This window comes from Melanaphis sacchari, unplaced genomic scaffold (genome assembly GCF_002803265.2).
Source record: "Melanaphis sacchari strain LSU unplaced genomic scaffold, SCAv2.0 Contig109_pilon_pilon, whole genome shotgun sequence".
In the NCBI taxonomy this organism is placed as follows: domain Eukaryota; kingdom Metazoa; phylum Arthropoda; class Insecta; order Hemiptera; family Aphididae; genus Melanaphis; species Melanaphis sacchari.
In genome coordinates, this window is record NW_020270419.1 from 710,525 (window position 1) to 734,791 (window position 24,267).

Below are 24,267 nucleotides of genomic sequence, written 5' to 3' on the forward strand. Positions count from 1 at the left end.
ATAATAATATCGATGATGATGATGTGCTTGGATGACCTTTAGAAATCCTGTTATACGTACATATCATAATAATAAAAAATTACTTGTCTTGTGAATAATATAATTATTATTATACATATATACATTCCGCGGTCACCGGTCTGCGGCGTGGTGTGGTTTGCAACCGTCAATGGCGACGGGGGGAAGAAGAGGGGCGACCAGCGGCGCGCGCACGGTCTCCCCGAAACGCGATACGAGGATGACCGGATCGCCAGCACCGGTTTTCCGCGGTTTTCGCGCACTCTACGCTCGCGACCGTTCGCGTCCATCACACCCGTTCCGCCGTACGTTCCCGTAGGACGGCATCGCGCCCCACTCCCATCCCTCAGACGTTCGCCCGCGCCGCAGTCCAGTGCTTTCTGTCGACGACTGCCGAAAACGACAACAACGATATTATTTATCCGTCGTTTTCACATTTCTCCCGGTCCGGTGCGCTGTTTACCCGCACGGCATTGGAAACATCACAATAATTTGATATCGCACCGTTCGTCAGTCCGTCCGTCGCGTTTGTTGGTTGCCCGTTACTCGGCGAGTATTCCGCGCGGCAGGCGCGCGCCGAACATTTTCGAATAGGATCGACGTCGTTCCGGTTGACATGTCGGGCCCGACCCTCAAGAGACTTTCGCCGCTGCCGGTGAGTGACATGTATTGGTTAAGGGACGGTTTATTGTGTGACCGAACACAGTGTAACACAGATAAATATATAATGTTATAAATACCACCCACAGCTGTCGGTGGGTTAACCTACTTGTCGTGGTTTTCTGCAGTGCAACCGGTTATTGCGGTTTTCAGTGCTTTAACGGGTCGCGACCGGTGGTTAGGTTCTGTGTTAGTCGTACATAGGGACCTTATACCGAATTACTGTTTATTGCTGGTGCATTACGACCTTTTACAGTTGTGCACGACTGCCGATTTGATTTCATTTAAATGTGTAAACGATTTGAATCGTGAAAATGCGAGGAAAAGTGTTAGACGTGAGGTTAAAAATGTAAAAAATATTACAGCTTGGGCAATTCATCTTAAATGAAAATCAATCTTATGTTTATATTCGCGCATACAGCTGGCCGGGGAATCAAAATTTGATAAACAATCGGCATTTTCTTGAATAAATACTAAATAGTCGGCAGTTTAAGGTTTGATGTCTTATTGTCCGCATAAACAACAGCTGTGTAAGCAGCATAAAAGTTTACAGATTCCCATTCTCATTTTATCAAACTAATTTGACCATAATACATGTCATTTTAAAAACTGATCGCCATTTGTCATACTTACCAATCATTTCACAAACGTTTGTATATTATTTGTTATTATGCCCCAAAAATTGAAAATATTCAAACTTTTCTATTAATAACCAGTAAGGTAGTTTTATTAATACGGTGACAAAATAAACAAATTGATTTTCGAGTTATCGACTAACTGTAGAAGTTAAATATGTAGTCTAAGGATGATGATCATAGTACACGAAACAATATTAACTAGACGATCAAAAATGTCGTAGAAAAATCATAAAATTATGATAAAGAATGAGTATTGATATAAAAGTGATATTAATATTTGAAGGTAACAAATGATAACTGCCATGTATATCATCTGTTGCAGTATTATGTAATATTCAATAAGCACATGTTGAAATGACATTTCAAAAATAAGAAAATTTTCTATTGTTTATTTTTAAATTTATTAAAGTTTTATCGTTTCAAAAAGATTATTTTGTATTTACAATGGTGTACTATAGTTAAATCACATCAAGTGCACTGCACTTCTAAGACATTCATTTTCTTCATAAAATATTAATATTGAAAATAATATAACTAAATGAGATGAATGAATCATCAATAACAATAAATAATATCAAATTTCTATAAGACGTACCCATATCTGATACTTTATTAAACTTATACTTGTAAAGTAATTATTTGGGTTTCGTATACCGTATACTATTACTTATAATAAGATATTAATATTATACTCGTACAAAATTTCAAATGTACAATTGTCCATATCTTTATCTAGGTAAGTATTATATTATAATATTACAATTTGAAATCAAGTTAAATAATGTACGCAATTTTTTTATATAATTTTTATTTTTAATGCTGGCGCCTAGCTTAGTAGTTTCTATCTTATAGTTTAAAAGGATTATAATAAAATAATATACTATGTATTTAAAAGATTATATAAAACTTGAAATAATGTATATTTTCCAATCAAGTTACCAACATTTTAAAAGTATAAAAACACTGACAAATATGACTATTACGATGTGTTATAAATCTAGTTATATATAGTTACCACTTTTTGGTCTGAAATCGAATTCTTATTGCGAAATTATTATCTAATATTCACACGTAGCATATTGTATATTTGGCCAAGAAACTAAACCTAATAAATTATATCAACGATCATTATTTTAATTACATGTTTGTATAGGAAAATAATAAATTTATACAATGCGTGTTAAAAAATTATGTATTTATCACGAACGTAACATGAATTAAATCAAATACTGATTATGATCTGTAATAATATTAAAATAATGGTAGTGTGGTATAAATTAAGTAAATAAATTTAATTGATGATGTATTTTGAAGTTTACTAAATGTTATGATTTATGTTCAAATATGGAACCAACTAAAATTAAAAATACATTAATATATATTTTACCTAAATGTGTTATAACTTATAAGTATATGTGTGTATCTAATACGCGTCTTTCGCAGTTAGCATTAACACATTCATTATAAATATTCTAGAGAAATAAAAACATAATTTTAAGTATAGGTAGTTTTTAAATTTCATATAGTAAAATATTATAAATTTTAGATTAGATTATACCTAGTATATTAAAATAATACGTTTATACGATAATCATTAAATAAGCTTTACCTTAATTTAAGAAATAAAATTAAAATGTCTTAGATTTTGGTCGGAGCAATAATTAGTTTGTTACCTAGATCAAATGGATCATAGTTTTATTGTCTAAAGTCAGTTTTAACAGTAGTTAAAATGCTTCAATATTCAACTTTTATGGTTTTTCTTTTCGAGTTTTTGAAATTTTTGACAAAAAGGTAAAAATTTTCAAATTTTTTATAGTTTGATTACTTATGGTTAATATTTTCAATTTTTGTAGCTAAGAATTGACAATTTAACTCATGGTTCCTCCAATAAAAAATATTATTAAAAATACATTTTGATATTTTTTTTACAAGTGTTCAAAATTCAAATGTATGCTTCCTTATTAATTCATAAAAATTATAGTATTTTTAACTTATTTACATTTAAGGTAATATAATGTAAAGCAAGTTTTCTCATAATCTCTTATTTTAAGGAATTGCAAAAAAAAAAAAATGTGTAAAGACGCATTTGTACATTTTCAATGAACAACAAAGGTTCAAATTTTGAGGATATTGGAAATTAAAATGTATAATAATGATTTATTATGCTCTATACATTTTTGTTATTTCTTTCTATTATTCAAAATTATTGATTGAAGAAACTTGAAAGATTCTACTTATACTTAAATTATGATTTTCTATACATAAAGTAACTCTCAAGTATAGATACCTTTCGAAAATGTAAATGTTTGACTTTTTAAGTTTGAAGTTAAAATGTTGTCAACATTTGTTAAGATCACTGAAAATTTGATAATTATTTTGTAGTTAAAGATTAATACAATTTTTAATTTTAATAGTTAAAGCATTAGTATTAACTGCATGAACTGTTATTCGCGTAATTCATGTATCTAATTTTAATAGCACTAATTTCCATATTAATCACCAGAATGATGTATTCATCGTACTTAAAAGTCTTATGCATCCCATCATTAAAAATGTAGAAGAAAATCTTAAATTAAAATTGATCAAACTTAAAATCAGTTTACATTAGAAAAAATGCTTATGAAAATATATTTATTATCATTATTATGATATCGATTATATTGATTATAATATTTATAATATGTTCTTTGGCCGACGACTAGCGGCGGATAACACTTTATCTAAAGTCAATGACAAGTAATAATGATAATGCACTTATTCATTGAAAATAAATGAATATGTAAAATAAAAATAAAAACAATTTATCCCGCGATACGTGTAGGTACTAGGTATACAGAGCAGCTCAAGTAATTTTACTTCTATATATTGTAATTTATAACTATTAAATGGAAACTTTACTACCTATATAATTGATGAAATATTAACAACGCTTAAAAATCAAAAAATGAAAGTGTTGCTTTGTCTTACAGTAAGTGTTGAGCATATTACATAAAAAATAAAACTTTACTAAAATTATTAAAATTATCTGCTACTTTAATCGAGTCTTCATATATACCTTGACTATTAAATGTCTGTTGGTTGAAATATCTTATAAATAATAACTTCAAATTAAAAATTAATTTAATAAAATATTTTGTTTTACATTATAATTTTTAGCTGTATAACCATATTCTATAAAAATAATTTGTATCTGTACTAATTGTAATGATAATATTATATTTCATAAATCATAATCATCATTGGTAATAAATTTATTATTTATAAAGCAATACTATACTATATAACGTGGGTGGCCAACTTGTGGCTCGCGAGCCACATGCGGTTCTAGTCATTGTCAGATGCGGCTCACGTCTTATTTATGAAATCAAAATTTATTTAATATTACTATGAGTTTTAATTTTTTAGGCAGTAGATTATAAAAAAATTACCAAATTATGTAAAATGTGTCTAAAAACATTTTGGCTCTTGGTATCATCGTATTGCCGTATTGGTCTATGTGGCTCGCGAACCTATTCATGTTGGCCACCCTTGCTATATAATATGTTTATATATTTTATATGGAGACAAATAGTTACTAGTATGACTATTACAAGTACATATTGATTCTAACATGTAGAATATAATTATATCCACATACAACATAAAACAGGTTGTTTTTTCATAGTTTAGGTCATTATTGATTTCTATAGGTATTATTGCTTATTAATTATGATAGGCATATTATGAGTTCATATTTATAATTATTTATTTTAGTATATTCACCAGTCTATATACTTCTATTTTGTTACTTAGAATTAAAATAGTTTTTAGTTATATTTTAATATATTATAATATAGTGTTTACTTTTAACAGTAGACAGACAAAAAAAAATGTTATTCATGTATTAGTTTTAATGGCACATTGAAATACCATTGTTGGTTTTGTTTGTCTAGTAAACTATAATAAAGTGATGCAATACTTTTTACGCCTTATAATAGTAATAACAGTACTACCTAATTGATGTTTGAATAGTTAAAATTTTAAATAAATGGTAGCAGTGCTTGGTGGCTAGTACTTATAGAAATTAAAAGTATAAAAATATTGGTGAAAGTATTAATACCTTTTTGACACAATTAAAACTGAGTTTTGAGATGATCTAAGGATAGTTTTTAAAATTGTTTAGTTCTAAGAAATAGCATATAAATTAAAGTAAAACTATTTCCAAAAAAAAAAAAATTAGCTACTGTTTTTTTCATGAAATATTAAGTCAAAAGCTATTAAAATAAAATTCATTTATCAATTAAAAATTTATAGTCACATTATTTTTATAAGTATTTAAATTTAAATGTTGAAAAATTTATCAAAATTTTGAAAATAAAAATTATTTTGTAGTTAGAAATTCATAAAAAAGTTCTGTTTATACATAAGATTTAAAAATTGAATATAAGTTTTTTTATACGTTATGTAAACTTTATTAAAATAAATTTCTATTGGAAAAACAAATATATTTTTATGATCGTTTAAACTTAAAAAATTTTACAACAACGGATTTTTACCTATTAAATAATTATATACAATTTTCATTTTTTGTTTTAATTCAAAATCAAATAATCATTTATGTGTACTTGAAATTTTCAACAATATTTTGATTCTTTTTTGTACTATTTATTAGCATGAACATATTATGTTTTTAAATGTCGAAAAAGATATTTGCATGGATAAAATTTTTGAAAGTCTTATGTTATAAAAATTGTTTTTCATTCTGCTTTAAAACATTAAAAATAAATACATAGGCATATTTTTTTTTTTATATACATTTTTAAATTTTGAACTTCAGCAAAATTCGTCAAAATTACGAAAATGTACAAACTGTTTATAATTATAAATTCATAAATACTTTTCTTTTTATACTTAAGTTTTGAAAATTTAATATAAAATACCTAGTTAACATTGAAACTATAAAATCTAAAAAATATATTATGACAGTTATTTTTTAAAGACATTTAAGCTTCAAATTTGAGTAAAATTATTCATTTATGCGATGAAAAAGATTACGTATATTATTTAATTATGATATTTATTATACGCAATGATATTTTTTGATTAATATTATATATTTATTATTTATAGTACCTACTTTAAATCCATTTTTACTGTTTTATGGTATTTACAGAAAGATTTAATTACATTTTGAGTTATATAAGTTGATATAATCTGTTAAAAATATATATTATTATAATAATTAAATATTTATAATATAATAGAAAATGTAATATTTTCGGAAAACTTATTAACATTTTATCGTAATAATAAAACTAAAATAAGACTGTTTCCGTTTAGAATTGTTTTTCATATATAATAATTTATCATTAATTTCAAATTTAACACACTCATAATAGTGACCAACTTAACACATTTATATAAAAGAGCAGTACTTACTTGTCTACTTTTTTAGTTTGTGAATGTTTTATTGTTCCCAGTTAGATTTTTTTATTTTTTTTTATTTTCTGATGAATTATACAATCATGTTTTCAATACGAAAATAAAATAATTCTAAAAAGTAATAAAAATATTTATATTTTTATAACATTTAAAATTTAGTATTTAATTTTATTTTGACATTTATATACTTGATCATAAAAAATATAGATAAATACCTACTATTAGGCTAAAAATTTGTTTGTAAGTCACGTTATCGGATTGGTACCATAGTTTTAATTTAAAAATGTTACGATTTAGTTATGTTTATGAGGGAAATGAAAAAATTGAAATTCTTTTAAAAATTTACAATATGAACTCTAAACAAATTATATTAAAATATTTATTTAAAATGTTTTCATTGTTTTTTTTTACTAATTATATAAAATAAATTCGCATTGCCATGTATTGAATAATTATAAAAACTACTTTTTCAGATTTTTTCAGGATAATATTTTGTAAAATCAAATCAAATTTTTTTATTGGCAAAGTATCAAACTTGGTATCAATAATATTGCATTAATATTCAATTAAAATAATTTTAAATAAAACTTAAAAGTAATCCATTCAGCATCTAAAATAAGAATGGTGATATATTTTAAAACGACAAATTATCCGTGAAAGCATATACATTTTGTTTAATTTGTAATATTTTTTGCTATATAGCGTGCGTGGACACGGACCAAGTGAAAAACCTGTATAATAATGATGCATAGGTATTGAATTAACTTAAAATGGAAAGATAATATTTTAAAATATGTATTAAGTCCACAGTCCATGCTCGTTCTGGAAGTGAAATTTAAGTGACTAACATAATCTTGTATAACATTATCACTATGTATAGTATATACTATATCAGTATATTATGTTTTTCGTAGATATTAAAAAAATAAACTTTATAATTACCTTGGTAAAAACTGATACGGGTCGTACTGATTTCACTCCTACCTTCAAATGTATTTATTATACTTTTATGAATTGTGTATATTGTATCAAGGTACGTAATTGGTACTTACGAAGTCCAGAAATTACGTCGAATAATATATATTTAATGAATCTCTTGTAAGGAATAATGCACAGTTTATTAAAATTCATATTTTTTTCGTAAAATATATTATTTTTGATAATTTGCTTATATGAATAGCTGTTAAAAAAAAAAAAAAAAAAAAAATGGAATTAAACCAATTGCTGATTGTAGGTCTATATTTCAGTTTATCTAGATAGTAAAATATAAATTAAATATAATACATATGAAAAATCATGTGTAAAATAAATATATCTATTCCGGATTGCATGAACAATCACTAAATGACAATGAACCAACAACAAAGAAACAACATTGAGTTCATGATTCCTTAGACATGGTTTAGTGACCTATGATTGGACCATTAAATTTTATCGAATTATTAAATTAATCAATTTTTCATATAACTCAGCACTAGTAAATTTATTTTTAATGTTACTTAAAGCATAATATTTTTATAACTGACCTAGTTGGATAACGAACATTTAATACAGGCAAATATCCATTCTGCTTGTAATATGTTTGAACTGCCAATTATGTGTTGATGTTAACTTTTTCAACGTAAAGTTTCTAACATTATTTTATTATTATATACTTGAATGTCTCTTGTTATCCGGGGGGAGGGGGCAGATAACAATTCACACTCCTATATTTTTATATTTTATATTTTATTTTTGTTCTGTCACCACATACACTTATTATGCTAAATAGTACAAATTGTACATATTTTAATAAAAATTAAAAATTATATATACAGGTACCTATACTTATATTTTATAACTGATAAGACCATGAGTATTTCAATTAATATCAATGTAATATGTTATGTTATGTTTTAAAATTAATAATAATATTATATTAATATACATAGTTTTATAGAATTTACATTACTTTATATTACTTTATGTTAATATTGATAATATTGATTTGACTTAACACGGAGAATAATTTTCTTATATAATTGTACAAATATAATTTCAACATAAATATTTTATAAAAAGTAAAAATTGTTTAAATAATAAGTTTACGATCTAAATATTTTTTTTCTGGGTGGCAACTGCCCTTTGTCCCTCCTCCCAAATGCTGCCTATGGTGTCTGATAATTTATATTATTTATGGAGTGATATTTGTTTCTGTGACAATATCTACCAATTTGAAAAATGTAATTTTTCAATTAATTGTTATATTTTAGGATTATTATAGTTTTTTCAAGTGTAAAGAAAAACTACAGAACTTCGAAAATTTTTAGCAAGTATGATTCATTAAATATTATTTTTTACGTAACTATTATTGTCAGTGAACTTTTAATATTTAAATAGTATCATATCAAATTTCCTGTTCGTACACAACCTAAGATTGAATGGTTATTTAGTATTTAGTAATACCTATTTAATATACTAATACTTATCATTAAATTTGTTTAGATCTAATATATAATGTATGTAAATAATGTAATCATGTAGGTACCTATTATAACTTTGATTCAAAAGTGTGAGTAATCGTATGGGTTTTATTGGAAAATGAGTGATATTAACAACTATACTCAAGTTTCTAAGTAGTAACACAATTTGACGTTTGAATGTATTTATTATTAAAAAAAAAAAAAAAAAATAATAAAAAAACATTCTATGTACCTACTTAAAATTAAATATCAAAAGTATAAATATTTAGACATCAATATTAAATTCATTATTTTTATGAAGAAAGAAAATGTACGTAGAAATAAACTGCGTCATCAGAGACTGAAATATTTATTTGTAGGTGATAATATTATGTTGTATAATAATTTATGTTAACAAAATTATAAAAAATGTTTTTGTAAAACTTTATTATTTTTAATTTTAAAAATAATTTACAATAATAATCAACATTATCTATGTAAAAAATATAATTTTAACAAATAGCAATAATATAATTATGCTATTACTTGTTTTGGCCTTGAAAATCACAGAATGTGGTGTCAGAAACAATTTTATACCCGTATATGTATATTTTTTAGATGAATTATACTAAGCATAAATAATCGTGTTCTGTGTTTAGAAACTTCTAAGCACAGATTGTTTTCAAAATACCTGCTACATGGCATATGAAAAAACATAAATTATCGATTATAATTCATCAGAAACGTTTTGAATTCTGAGCGAAGCGATGTATGTATTTATTTTAGACTATGATGTGGTTTTTTTTTTGTGTGTATGAAACATATGAGTATACGATAAGTTGTTGATAAAATGATTAGATTTTTAACTTTGAGGGTGGTTTTGGACAAAACATTGAATTTACTTTAAAGAAGCCAAAAATAAAATTATTTACTTTTTTTTTTATAATCGGAAAAAAACAAATAAAAAATGGTAATTTTTACATAGATTTTGACTTAGGTAATTGAGTTCTTTATTTTTTTTTATGATTGAAAAATGAATTAACACAGAAAACTGAAATTTTCATCAAGTATTTATATTATCATTTTCTATGAATGGAATTATTTTGACTTATTTTGAACTATTTATATATAATTGAAATTTTTCAGTTTTTTTTTTCATGAATGTCAATTAAAAAAATATGAGTATTTAAAAATACTTGAAAATTAAATATTAGATTTCTAATAAGTGGTTTATTTTCCAAATAAAGAATATCGAAAATTTATAGTCATATTATTTTTTTATTAGTATTTAAATTTAGAATTTTAGAATTTGCCAAAATCGCAAATGTGTATAAATTGTTTGTAATTAGAACTTCATAAATACTTTTATTTTTATACCTAAATTTTAAAAATTCAATATAAAATATCTTGTTTTGATATATTTTAATAATCAATAAATAATTATAATAATAATATATTTATTTTTTTTATTTTGTTCCTTGTTTGTAGTCATCTGCATTGTTGCTTGTCACGCTGTTGTTTCAAGTGACAATAACTACAGTTTCTGGCCAAGATGACATTGATAGAGTAATTTCGGAAGTGTTTCCAACACCACCACCTTCACCGCCGCCATCAGATCAATGTATATGTGTACCATATTATTTGTGCAGAAACCAGACGATTAATACAGATGGCGAAGGATTAATAGACATTAGGTATGTCTTATCATTTTAAAACTAAATGTTTTAGAAATTTTTAGAATAATTTAAACGTTTATTATAAATTATAATATTAGTTGAAATTGTAAATGAAAAAAAGCGGGAAAGTCGTTCTAAAGTAAGGTTAATAACTAATTCAAATCTGTTTTCTAAAATTTTATTTGATAAATAGAACAGTTTTTATGATAAACAAAAATATATACCTTCAGTGAAAAAAAAAATATTCTCGAACATAACAATGTGGTACCGAGTGACATTTGTATAAATGGAGAAATATTATGTGTTATGATATAAGCCTGCACGTATACTATACAAAATAAAATATTAAAATGAATAATAATTAAATAGTTTTTATTTTTAATAAGCACTTCAACTGCATGACTAGTACAAGAGTACTTTTCATAATGCCTATATATTTAACTCCTTAATAGTCGAAATAAAATTTGTACCTGCATCTGCATGTATTGTCTTCGTTCAATTAATGTATAAGGTATTAAGATATAATTATTGACTAAACAAATTAAATAGTATTATAATACTACTTAGGACTGATTTAACTCGATCTCGGTATTTGCAACCCACCTATGATGACTCGGTGTGAGCAAAGTGAATATCATTTCAACGGAAATTCGGTCGGGGAGAGTAGATCGGAAAAGAGTGAAGTCGTGAATGATGTTTGAGTGTCAAAAAATTATTCATCTAAAGAAAAAATTCCTTTATAAAGTTTTTTTTAAACTCTTTTTTTCTATTAAATATATATATTGGTACGTAAAATTGTAATTGAATTTAGCTATCAGTCATCATCCAGTGTGAATCGATACATTGCTGGGCAATTTACCTATGGTGAATTAAATGGTTTTTCCTGTTTCCTGCCCTGTTATTTTTATATATGTAAAGTAGGTTAAAGTCGAATGACGTGTTCTATTGTCAAGCGATAAGCTATCAGTTATCAAGTAAAAATCGATTAACATGTAACTAAGCAACCAAGGTAGAAACTTGACTTTCGCGGAAAGTGTATGAAATATTAGTGAAAAAGAATAAGAGAAGATATGAATATACTTTTTATAGCAGTAAAAATACTTTAATCTTTTACATCAATATATTTTTTGATAGAAAATCTTGAGAAAATCAAAATTAAAAAATAGATTATTATGAAAAATTAATTTTCGACAAAATTGACTTTATTTAATTTGTTGTAATTCGAAAAAGAATAGCCGTAGATATTTGATATGTCTTGCATCAAATGTTTATACTAGTAATTTAATTTTTGACACATAATATACTTTTATAATAATTTTGATTTTTTTTTGAGCTATTTAAAGACTTAAATATAGTTTCATTATACTAAATGCTTACGCGGGACTCTAGATAATATTTTAATTTTTTAATTTTATAGAATAAGTAAATTCACTCTAATATTAAAAATAACAAAGTAATTTAGTAAAATAGATAAACGTAAAATGATTTACTATGTTATGGCTTAATAAAAGCTAGGGAGAAAACTAAACGCATACATGTAATTTTTATAAATTACAACTTGAAAAATATTTTTTATTTCGTAGTTATCGCTGTGCGGGACACTGACCGTTATGACAATAATTATTTAAACGACGTTGCACGTTCAAAATGAAGTGTAAAAATATTTATTGTTCTATTTTCTAGTTCATTGTGAAAACTGATTTTTAAATAACTTTTTTATTTAAAAAAATAAGGCTTAAATAAGTAACCAAAATTTAAGAATTTTAATAAATCAAAATAAGAAATGTTGGGATTTTAACACAATCTCAATTATCAAATAGGATGGCAAGTAAATACTGCAGCTATAAAAAGTGTCAAGTTGGTTATTGTAATAGAAATGTTAAATTTTAATTCAATATCATTGTTTAGATACGAAAAACTATTCTGAGCGAAGACGGTCCATCAGAATTTATCACTATAAGTATATTTCATGTTATATTTTTTAATATTTTTATTAAGTAAAGTAATTTCTTTTACTATTAGTAGTATATATTATACAGTTATAGGTTGGATACATTTTTTCTAAAAATATTACATTTGAAAATATCATTATGTATATAAAATATAATAATAAACAATACACGTAAAATTTGTATGTCCTCATAAATAATGTTTTTGAATAACAACAAAATAATAATGAATATCAATCGTTATTATAGTTTCAATATGTATTTTTGTTCAAATTTAAACTTTAAATGTCTGGTAAAAAATGAATGCTTATATACTTTTAAGAATTTTTGAAGGTTTCAGTATGAACGGGCATAGACCGTTTGGGCGAATAACTATATACCGTTTGGACGAGAATTATTCAATTAAAAATACTGTTTGAGCGGTATAAAAATGCTTATAATGTACACTCAATAATTAATTAAACAAAGTTTTATAAAATATGAATAATTAATAATAATAAGTCAAAAATCATATAAAGTATAAGGGGTCTACAGCTATATTTGACTCCGTGTACTTGAACTGTTCGATAACTATACATCTTTTACCTCTTTTCGTAGTTAAAATATGTTCGATTTTTAAATAAAAAAATAAAAAAACTTACAACTGACTATTATTGTTAAAATTAATTTTTAAATATTTGTACATGAAAGTATTATTCAAGACACTACACATAGCACACTACAGTGTTATTATGTATAACTTGGACAGCGTGTCTGAATCGTAATCTTATTTTCGATAATAGTGATTAATAACGATTAGCAATATTGCAATAATATCATCAGTACCTATCTGTCACCCGGTTTTTACTTTGCACGCAGGTAAAAATAAATTCACTCGCCCAAACGGTACAAATGATAGTCGCCTAAACAGACTATTATTTTTTTTGGTAAAAATTATTACCTTCGCCCAAACGACCACCGCCCGTATGAACTATACCTACGAGGAACTTTGTATTCATTTTTAAGCCTTAGCTATAGTAATTTTATATTTTATAAACTTTTGATGCAAAACTATTTTCAAATTTTCGTGATTATGATGAATTTTAACTAGCTTTTTAACCAGGGAAATTTTTTTATTCAATTTTTAATGCCAAAAAAATAAAAATATTTTTAAAACTATATACATAGAAAATTAATTATATAAACATTTAGTAAAATTTTCAAATAAGTACGGTTATTCGTTTTCGAGTTACACACAAAAAAAATAATAATAAAATAAATAGATTTTAAATATCCATTTTTTTCTTTTGTTTTCCCGGTTATTTAAAAAAATATTTGAAATTTTTAATTAGTACCTCTCAAAAATACATATTAGATACAATTTTCTATTCAAAATCACCATAAAAGTTGAACATCAAAGCATTTTTTCGACTACTTATTGTGTATATTCGTATATGTTAAAGAAAAAAAAATAAACAAATAGTTGTAAAATCAATGTATTAATCGCTTTCCTTTAAATATTATATAATATTAATATTTTGATATTACTTTGGATCTAAAATTTTCTCCGATAGTAAGCAACTAAGAAAAATAGGTTGATAAGTAACTCAAGTATGTATAAATACTATTAAAATCCGATTATTCTTAATAAGTGTACTTTTTCGGAATTTTACGCCTAAATAAATATGCTGCTTTTAATCATATTGTTTCTTGGGGAAAAATAGACAAATTAAAAGTGAATATATTTCTATATTTTCTCCATTATATTAGCCATATTAGCCATTATAAACTCATAAATAACCACCTTTATGTTTAATCTATAGGTTTAAAGAAGGTCCGTGTCCTGATTATTTGAAGGTGTGCTGTTACGACCCTATGAAATCATCAGAGATTACAAATCTATCTTACAAGGAGAAGCGTACGACCTGTGGTCATAGGAACGCTGCTGGCGTAGGATTTAGAATAACTGGAAATTCCCATAACGAAGCACAATTCGGTGAGTTCCCCTGGATGATGGCGATTCTCAAATTAAATCCATACAACCAATCGAAAACTTACCTGTGTGGTGGTTCACTGATTCACCCACAAGTAGTGTTGACTGCAGTTCATTGTATACACGGGTAAAATTTTAATAAATTATTATTATTATTATTATTATTATTTATTGTAATTGAAAGTTCTACTGTAATTTTCAAATACTTTATTATATTAGATATTATGAATGCATTTATTTTTTCAAACGGATTTTTACCTTCGAAATATAAACTACCGAAATCGGCATACTTGCTATTGATATTTTCTATTATTAATTCACACCTTCACAAAATAAATCGAATTTTCAGGAAATAATATTTTGTAGAAAAATAATCATTTTCTGAGTATTATTATTATTAATATTTTTAATTATGGCGAATAGGTAGGTACGTTATTTACTTAAAATGTATTATTCTAATGATTCATTTCATATAAAATTTATAATATGGATACCTATAATATTAATATTATGTATAATTGAAAAATGCATTTTCACAGTTATGACACTTGGTTAAGTTCATTAACAACTATACTACTCGATTAATGTTTAATTTACATCAGTCAAATTTCAATGAAATAGAAATAATATTGTTATTATAATTTACAATTATAAAATAACTGTTATTTATTTTAAAAATTTAAATCATTAGTGCTATACTCAGACATTCAGTCGATTTAAAACATGTTTCCTAAACATGACAGGAAAATTATTTATAATATGTATAAATTCTAAAATCAATGTAATATTATTAATATCAAATATCACTACTATGTATCGATAATTGACTATACCACTGATTTATATTTGTATGAAAAATAATTTTAAAAAGTTCAGGATATAAATATTATTCTAAATTTGGGATTTAATTGCATTGCATAACTCTCATTTTTCCTTACTGATACAACGTTATAGTATTATTGGTGATGATTACATTTTTTTTCTCGCTAAAGCAAAGATCCAAATGATTTAATAATTCGCGCTGGTGAATGGGATTCACAAACGGAAAACGAACTGTTACCATCACAAGACGGCCAGGTTTTGAAAATAATCAAACACGAAAAATACTACGGTGGTGCACTTTACAACGACGTGGCACTAATCATTGTTACCCAGCCGTTCTTACTCAGAGAAAATGTAGGCACTCTCTGTTTGCCCAATCAGAATTACGTGTTCTCTAAAGAAAGATGCTATGCCAGTGGTTGGGGTAAAAATATATTCGGTAAGCATGGTATACGAGTACCGTTTTTGATTTGTTAAATATTATTACAATTATTAGTACCTATATTAATTATATTCAGCATAATTGTATAGTGGTGCTGTAATATCTGCGAAAAATGTCTATGCTCATTTCAGAATCGACATTACCTCCACCATCATTAACTAATAACTAGTCAACATATTGTTGGTAGGAGACTTATGAATTGTGAGATGAATTAGATACATACAATTTTATAATTTTTATTTTTTTTAAATTTTCTTTATTTGATGTGTGATTCGTTAAAAATGATTAAAAGTCATGTTTTCTTTGCAGTCATATAAGTTAATATAGTTGAAATATGAAAAAAAAAGTAGGTAAGTGATATCGCTCTGCTTTACATTGATGTTGAGTGGGTCATTGTATGTGTGTGATATATTTGAATTCAGTGTTATATCATTGCATACAAAAAATGATTCTAAGCGAAGACGGTCTATATCTTTAAATATACACTTCATAATATTATGTCTTTGATAAATTTATTAAAGTAATTTATTTTACCAATTTCTTCCGAAATTTTACATGTATTACGTTATTAATATTTAATTAGAATAATAATATACTATTAGTATAATTAATTTGTTAATTTAACTTGTTTAACTTTTATAACTCAAAATGTATAACAACATCATTCCGAAAAAACAGTAAATCACTAAAAATAGGTCCATAATATAAATAGATAATATCTTAGAATAAATCAAATTGTAATTGCGTGTAATAAAATTCATAATATTATAATATACGTACTAATAACACGTCCCACGAATAACATAATTGATTTACAACAAAATAATTTACATCGTTATTCATTGTTGAAATACGTAGTTTTATTAAAATTTAAATTTTTTCAAATGTTTATAAAAAATAATTGTGTTTACATATTTTTAGATTTAGTTACAGTATAAAATGTTAATGAGAATATCATATTAAATTTTTAAATTAAAGCTATCAAATTAAAAATTTTATACCTACATTTTTTACTTCAAAATAATTGTAGTTAGTAGTTTTTGTAATTTTCATAATTTTGAAAAATGTTGTAAACATTACTACTTCAAATACATATAAAAATAATTGTGTATATGTATTTTTAATAATTTTATACAAAAAACTTAAATGGGTTCTTGTATTACATTTTTAAGAATTTTGACCCATCAAATATTTTTTTTATTGGCAAAAAAAATTGAAAATTTCTCATGCCTATAAATACTTTAAAAAGTGTCAAAATATTTTTAAAATTATACCCTGTATAGAAAATTATAATATAAACATTTGGAGAAAACTTAAAGTTTTATTAAAAAAATAAAAATCGTTTGAGGAAAACTTATTATTTCATGGATGATCTATTGTTAAAATTTTAACTTCAATTGGTCATAAAAAATTAATTTGACTTACCAGTAGAATATTTTTTTACAATATAGATTGCAAATCATATAAAAATACTCTTATTTAATTTTTAAATTTTAGGTAAAAACAGAAAATTTTTCATAACTTTTTAAGTACTGAATAATTAGAAATTTTCTAGTTTTTAACGAATTTTATCAAAATTTTAACTTTAAATAGGTATTTATAAAAATATATTTTGACTATTAATTTTCATTATTTTTGAACTGGGAAATTAACAATTTATTAGGAGCCTTGTATTAAATTCTTAAGCATTTTTAATTTTTATCCATTATCAATAAAAATTAAAATTTGAATTGTCTATAAATATAGTTCAAAATAGTTTAAATACTTTAAATGGAAAATAATTATATTAATGAAAATTTCAAGTTTCTACGGTTATTTGTTTTTGAATTACCTACAAAAAAATTTAAAAAATTATTTCCTCAAAAACTGGTCTAGAGTTAAAATTCCCATTTTTTCTTATTTTTCTTAGTTATAAAAAAGGTACAAGGATTTTTTTATTTTTGAGTTCCTATAGACTCTAGGCCTAGAGTAACAATTAGATCAATTTTTTTACCAAAAACCCGCCCAAAAGTTGAAAATCATTTTACTGTTCCAAAAGATGATGCTGTAGAATATAACAACACAACTTACATTATTGGAAAATTAATAAATGTTTCACTACGTTCAAAATCTAAAATTGTAGTTTAAAAACTTAGTGGTTACTCAATTTAATAATATTTATTCTAATTGAGCGTATCAGCGTACACCGTGTAAGATCCGTACTGGTACTGCGTTCTTTAAATCACCCTACTCACGGCAAATTAATCACTAAGTGTACTCATAATATAACACGAAATAGGAGGTATGCATACAAAAAAAAAAAAAACAAATAGATCCGCAAGAAGACGCCGATTATTTGTACCCAACTTAGAGGTGCGAAGTACTCCACAGTTCACGCCTACTAAAAACATCGCTATAGATTATTGGTCTAAAAGTATGTAGAAATTAAGTGATTTGTCATCTATGCTATAAGGGTTTTAAAAAAAAAACTGAATTTCTAAAAGTGACATTTTTCGCAGATATTGTAGTAGAATTTATGATCAATTGAAAATATGTTATTTAAAAAAGATTGCTATATTATAACATTTATAACACGTGTATTTTCCTTATTTAACCAAAAAAAAAGAAAAACACAATAAGAGGTATTCTCGTGCATTCGTCGTAAATAGTGGGATGATTTTAATGCTAAAATATTTAAAACAATTTAAAAAAATTACTCAAAACATTTTGTATGATTAAGTATAATATTATTGTTTTTGATTTTTGAACACTTTTAAATTTTATATTATACAAATTTTCGATTATAAATATATTACAATAAGCATACAATACTTTTAATTATCGCTGTGTAGGATTTATAAAGCTAATTTTTATTATACCTAATAATTTAGTAGATAACTTGAAACTTTGCAGCAATAAGAATAAGAGAATAAGTTTTCTTATTTCCTTTCGTTTGCATAACTTTATCAGCACAAAAATCATTTCCAACTATTTAAAATCATCCTGTGACCTCGTCATTATTATTGTGTTTTGTATATTTTTAATAGTTAAAGAAAAAAAACCACAAAAAAAACCAATTAAAAAAAATAACCAAATGTTACACATTTAATTTTTTAGAATTTCTACCTTATTATTTATTATTAGATTTAAATCATACTTGTTCCTACTTCCTATTTATATAAGAATATCTATAATAAAGTTTATCAAATCAATGCTATAATTAATTTATAATATGTAATACGTGTATACAACATATTACTATACTATTGTGCAATATGGTAGTGTGCCTACTTAATAACACGTATTTATTTTTAATTTTTACTTTTTATTATTTAATGAATGTATGTATAAATAAATTTCGCGGGAAAAATATTTTACCTGGATATATATCAATAAAGTTCTTTAAATTTTGTTGCAAAACAGACCAAATACTTTAAAGTTACACATAAACCAGTTTAACAATTAATAATAGATTGTATTGAATAAAAAAGGGTATTTTTATGAAAATTTGTTTTTTTATCTATGGTTATTATTTTAATTGGGTTTTTTTATGATTTTTTTTTCTTGATTTTTTTTTTCATTTGTCATTTGTAACGAATCAATACATTTTTTTAATTTATAGAATTATCGGTATATTTAGTAACAGATAAGGGATAAGGGTTTTCATCTATGGTGGACGGGCCAACCTAGTTATGTTCCTACATTAAAGATAACAGGTAAAAATATAAATATTTAAGTTCCAATAAGGTGATTTAATAGACATAAAATTCGTAGATAATCTCTTAGTATATTCATACAATGAATAATAAATTGTGATATATATTTTATAGAAAATAGAAAATAAGTTTATTATTTCACATTTTCACATAAACTTTCTGAATATTATATACCTATAGGCTACAACAATATATTAATATACTATTATTATATCATAGTAATAAATAATAATAAAATACACACTATTTATATTTCATATTTACACTTTTTTTTTTTATATATTCCAACTGTTTTTAAAATAAATTTATAAGTATTAAATATTACTAATAGTATAACTTTCTCAATTATTCCTGCTTAAAAATTTAAATCGATTAAAACTTCAAGAATTGGTTTATTAATCTATTAATCTATTGATTTTTTTTCGCAATAATCATGTCAGAGTTAAGAAAAATTGATGTTTGAAATTTTGGACACATTTCAATGTTCATGTACTAAAAATTCAAGTAAATTCACAACAACAACACAGCTAATATGGATATTTCCCATTCAATCAGCAACAATCCAACGACTAGTTATGAATCGCGAAGTAAATAAATTAACATATTTGTTTTGTGGGAACTTGACTGTGTAAACTATTTTATCATTATGTTGGAACTTACCACTTATAAATTGAAATGCCTATCTAAATGTTGACTTCGTGTAAAATCATACTTAATCCCTATATAGTGAATTTCGCTGATATTAGATTATCTATTTATATCGGTGAAATAAAGTAGTGGTTAGTATAATGTGATAGTATATATTATTTTTTTGAATAAGATTTAAACATAACAAAAATAATTAAAACTTGAAAAAACTAATACTTTGATAATGAATTAAAGCAAGTATTATATACGTATAGTTATTTATTTTTAATTTTTTTTCGATTCGACGTAAGGTAAAGCTGGTGAATATCAAGTCATTTTGAAAAGCATAGATTTGCCGATCGTACCACGTGATCCGTGTTTAGATCTGTTAAGAAAGACAAGGTTGGGTCAAAATTACAAATTGCATGAGAGTTTCATTTGTGCCGGTGGAGAAATAGGCAAAGATACTTGTCAAGTAAGTGTTTTCTATCATATAATACCATCTACTAACCATGAATTTGTTTTAAAACTTTTTTTTATATTTAATAAATATAATATATTTAGTATTTTGCTATCTAAAATAAAAAAATGCATTAATATAGATTAACGTAATAGATTAAAAACTTTTAATGATCTTTAAAATTTTAATATCTTAAAAAATTTTAAATTCTCAAAAATGTAATAAACAAATTTGAGTAAAATGTTTTAGGTAAGCACTAAGTAGATTAGGTTAGAGTAGATTGTAAGTAAGTACTCCAGTATACTTAAAACTCTTTGATATCTCTTCTTATTTACATTGAAAATAATACAAAGTACATTGAAATCATTGTTCTTTAGCTATTATTCGTTTTTTTTATATTTAAACAAACTATTTAATTATGATTTATGATAGAGATATTAATTTACTTATTATATGTTTAAGTATTAATTAAATTAATGTTTTAAATCATTAGTTTTATTTTATGACATAATATTCTAGCTGTTTTTTTTTCAATATTTGATACCTACCTGTATTTAATAAATGTGACTATCTGAACTTAAGTTTTGTTCGTATTTTTAATTTTTTAAATAATTAGTTGGGACATTTGGGTTATACTTTACAGAGCTATCATTATTCATTAATAAGTCTTATTTATCCTATTTCTCTCATACTGATAGCTATGTGTTTTATTTTAGTATTTTATTATGTTACAGTCACAGAAAAGAAACAAAATGTTTAAGTACACAGTACACGATACAGAAGCCGTATTATATATATATATTTGTATATGTATATGTGCGGGTATACATCGTTAATACTAAAAGAAATTATTTAAGTTTAAAAAAATAAAAATAATAGGGTTTTAAAACAATTACTTAAAAAAAAATATTATTGCATAGCTTATATTTTCTATTTTATTATGTACAAATTTGGATTCTTAAATAAGACTATAAGCTTGTGGTTCATTTTCAAACACATTTTCTATATTACGCAACATTAAACAATATCAATTATATTTGACTTAAGACTTAAGTACTTAGAATAAGTGTTTAATTATATTTAAAATATTAATTCTTCTCAAAATGTAATTTGAGTTTTTTACAAGTGAATGTTTAAACTATTATTATTTTTATTTTGCCATTATTTTACTAACTTCAGTATCTAATAAATAAAATTTGTAATTACCTACATAAAATACGATTACATTAAAAATACAGGTTATATTACAAAATAGATTTTGTAGATGACACCTAAAAAATATAGAATCAATTACTATATAAATATAGATTAGATAAATAATTGAAAAAAATAATTAATAAATTTCACATTACAATACTTTAGGTAGGTTACCTCACAATATGTGGTTTACAGCTATTTTGTGTTTTACTTAACGTTCTAATTACTTAATATTTTATGAACAGAGTAAGAAAAATGTTAATTGCAACATTTAACATCAAATATATTACCATTTAGGTTTAATATTTTAATAAGACAAATAGGTATGATTATTATATTTGTTACTATTTAATATTTCCGAGTTCATTTGTGGTATAAATCTTCCTAATCTAATTACTAATTTATAATGTAGTGTCTAATCTATTATTTATAAATACATTATAAAACATTTTCACAGGGTGATGGTGGCAGTCCTCTGGTGTGTCCTCTTGATAATAATCCCGAACAATATCATCAGGCCGGCATCGTAGCATGGGGAATCGGATGCGGCGACGAGACACCTGGCATATACGTGGACGTAGCTTTGTTCAAAAACTGGATCGATGAGCAGATGGCTAGGGAGAATTTTGACACGAGCTACTATGATCCGAACTACATTCCGGAGAACTAAATTTTCTTTATGTCTCTCTCCTTTGCAGACACTCATGTACCCTCCGCTCTCTCTCTCTTTCTCTTAGGATTTTTTTTATATCTTTGTATGTCACCGCGCAATCCGTCGAATGAAGCTAAAATTGTCTAAGTTAGGATGCAATCGTGTTGGAGTATATTAGTGTGTCAAGTGTATTATCATCATCATTATTATTATTAATATTATTATTTGTATTATTATTATTATTATTGCAATAATTGTAATTATTACTTATCACTGTCAAACAAAAAATTTCGTATAACGAGTTATTATTCACATACAATCTATTATAGTTTATACTTAATTGTTCAGTTGTAATACCCATTTTTTGAAAATAAATGACAGCAAGAGAATCACAATACAATATATTATAGTATTATTGATAAATTATTTTAAACGTGATATTTCAAAACAGTTAAACATCTAACTAGAATACTCGATCGCAATGCTCTGCAGTTTTGATAGGCCTCATTAATTTATGATACATGATATTATTTATCTACCCTTTATAAGCCTTTTTTTATACATCGACATATATAGTCGTTATTCGCTAGACGTTATTATGAACCGATCTGATTTTTAAAAAATATTATAGTTTAATAATGCAAGAATAAATTATCCACAGTTATATTATTATATTATTTATATATTATAGTATCTAAGGTTGCATAATTTAAATTTGTAACGTATCGTATTGTATTATACTTTTGTGAAATGACATTTGAATATGAAACTACATACTACCTATACGCTGAAATTATATTGTAAGGTTTAGTCTAAATATGAAGTTATAAATACTTTTTACATTTTGATTTTATATTGTACTATTTGCGTTTATACAAGAAAATTTGAATTATTAAAAATATTACTATTAATAATTGCGTTTTGGTTTGTGTTTTAAGTCTTGATTTCAATGTAATTTAACAGTACGTAGAACGATTGCACTATGTTTAAATTAATTTTTAATTTTCTTTTTTATTTAAAATATAATTCTGATAATTACAATCGTATTTATTTCTTAAACATTTTTTTTACTATTTCATCTGGTATACAATAAATGCAGATTTATAACCTTTGATTTAAAACCAAAAGAAAATGAATTAAATAATTTACCAGTAGCTATAAATATCTGTGTCCACTAAATAAATTAAAAAAACAAATTTTATAAAATATATATCTAACACAATTACACAAATAATACTTGTAACTATTTTCAAATTCATTTTAAATATGTGTACATTTACATACACCTACTTGAAAGATTGACTGCATTTCAACTGTAATATTAGTAAATATTTAATCAATGATTTTAATAAGCTTGAGTTCTACTAAAAATAATATAAAATTAAACTGTTTTTAGTTGTAACAAAAACTTTCAAAAATTAGTTTTCTTTTTTAATAAACAATTAAATATTTATAAACATTGAATTTCTTTTCTTTTTTTTAAATCTAAATAATAAAATTAATTTTAATCTTCTTCCTCTTCTACTTTTGGAAAATATATTATTTTGTGTATATTGATAATATGTAGTTTTTAATTTTACTGTTAAGTATGTTTATT

The 24,267-nt window shown here is 24.3% G+C and overlaps 1 protein-coding gene across 1 annotated transcript; it reads left to right on the forward strand.

The window, feature by feature from the left end:
• Window positions 1-270: 270 nt before the first annotated feature.
• On the forward strand, window positions 271-23,354 carry LOC112603475 (phenoloxidase-activating factor 2). Its single transcript, XM_025352043.1, has 6 exons — window positions 271-673; window positions 10,667-10,872; window positions 14,606-14,902; window positions 15,768-16,036; window positions 20,673-20,836; window positions 22,476-23,354. Exons 1-6 carry the CDS (start codon window positions 635-637, stop codon window positions 22,686-22,688), a joined length of 1,188 nt encoding a protein of 395 aa, XP_025207828.1. The 5' UTR covers window positions 271-634; the 3' UTR covers window positions 22,689-23,354.
• The last annotated feature ends 913 nt before the right edge of the window (window positions 23,355-24,267 follow it).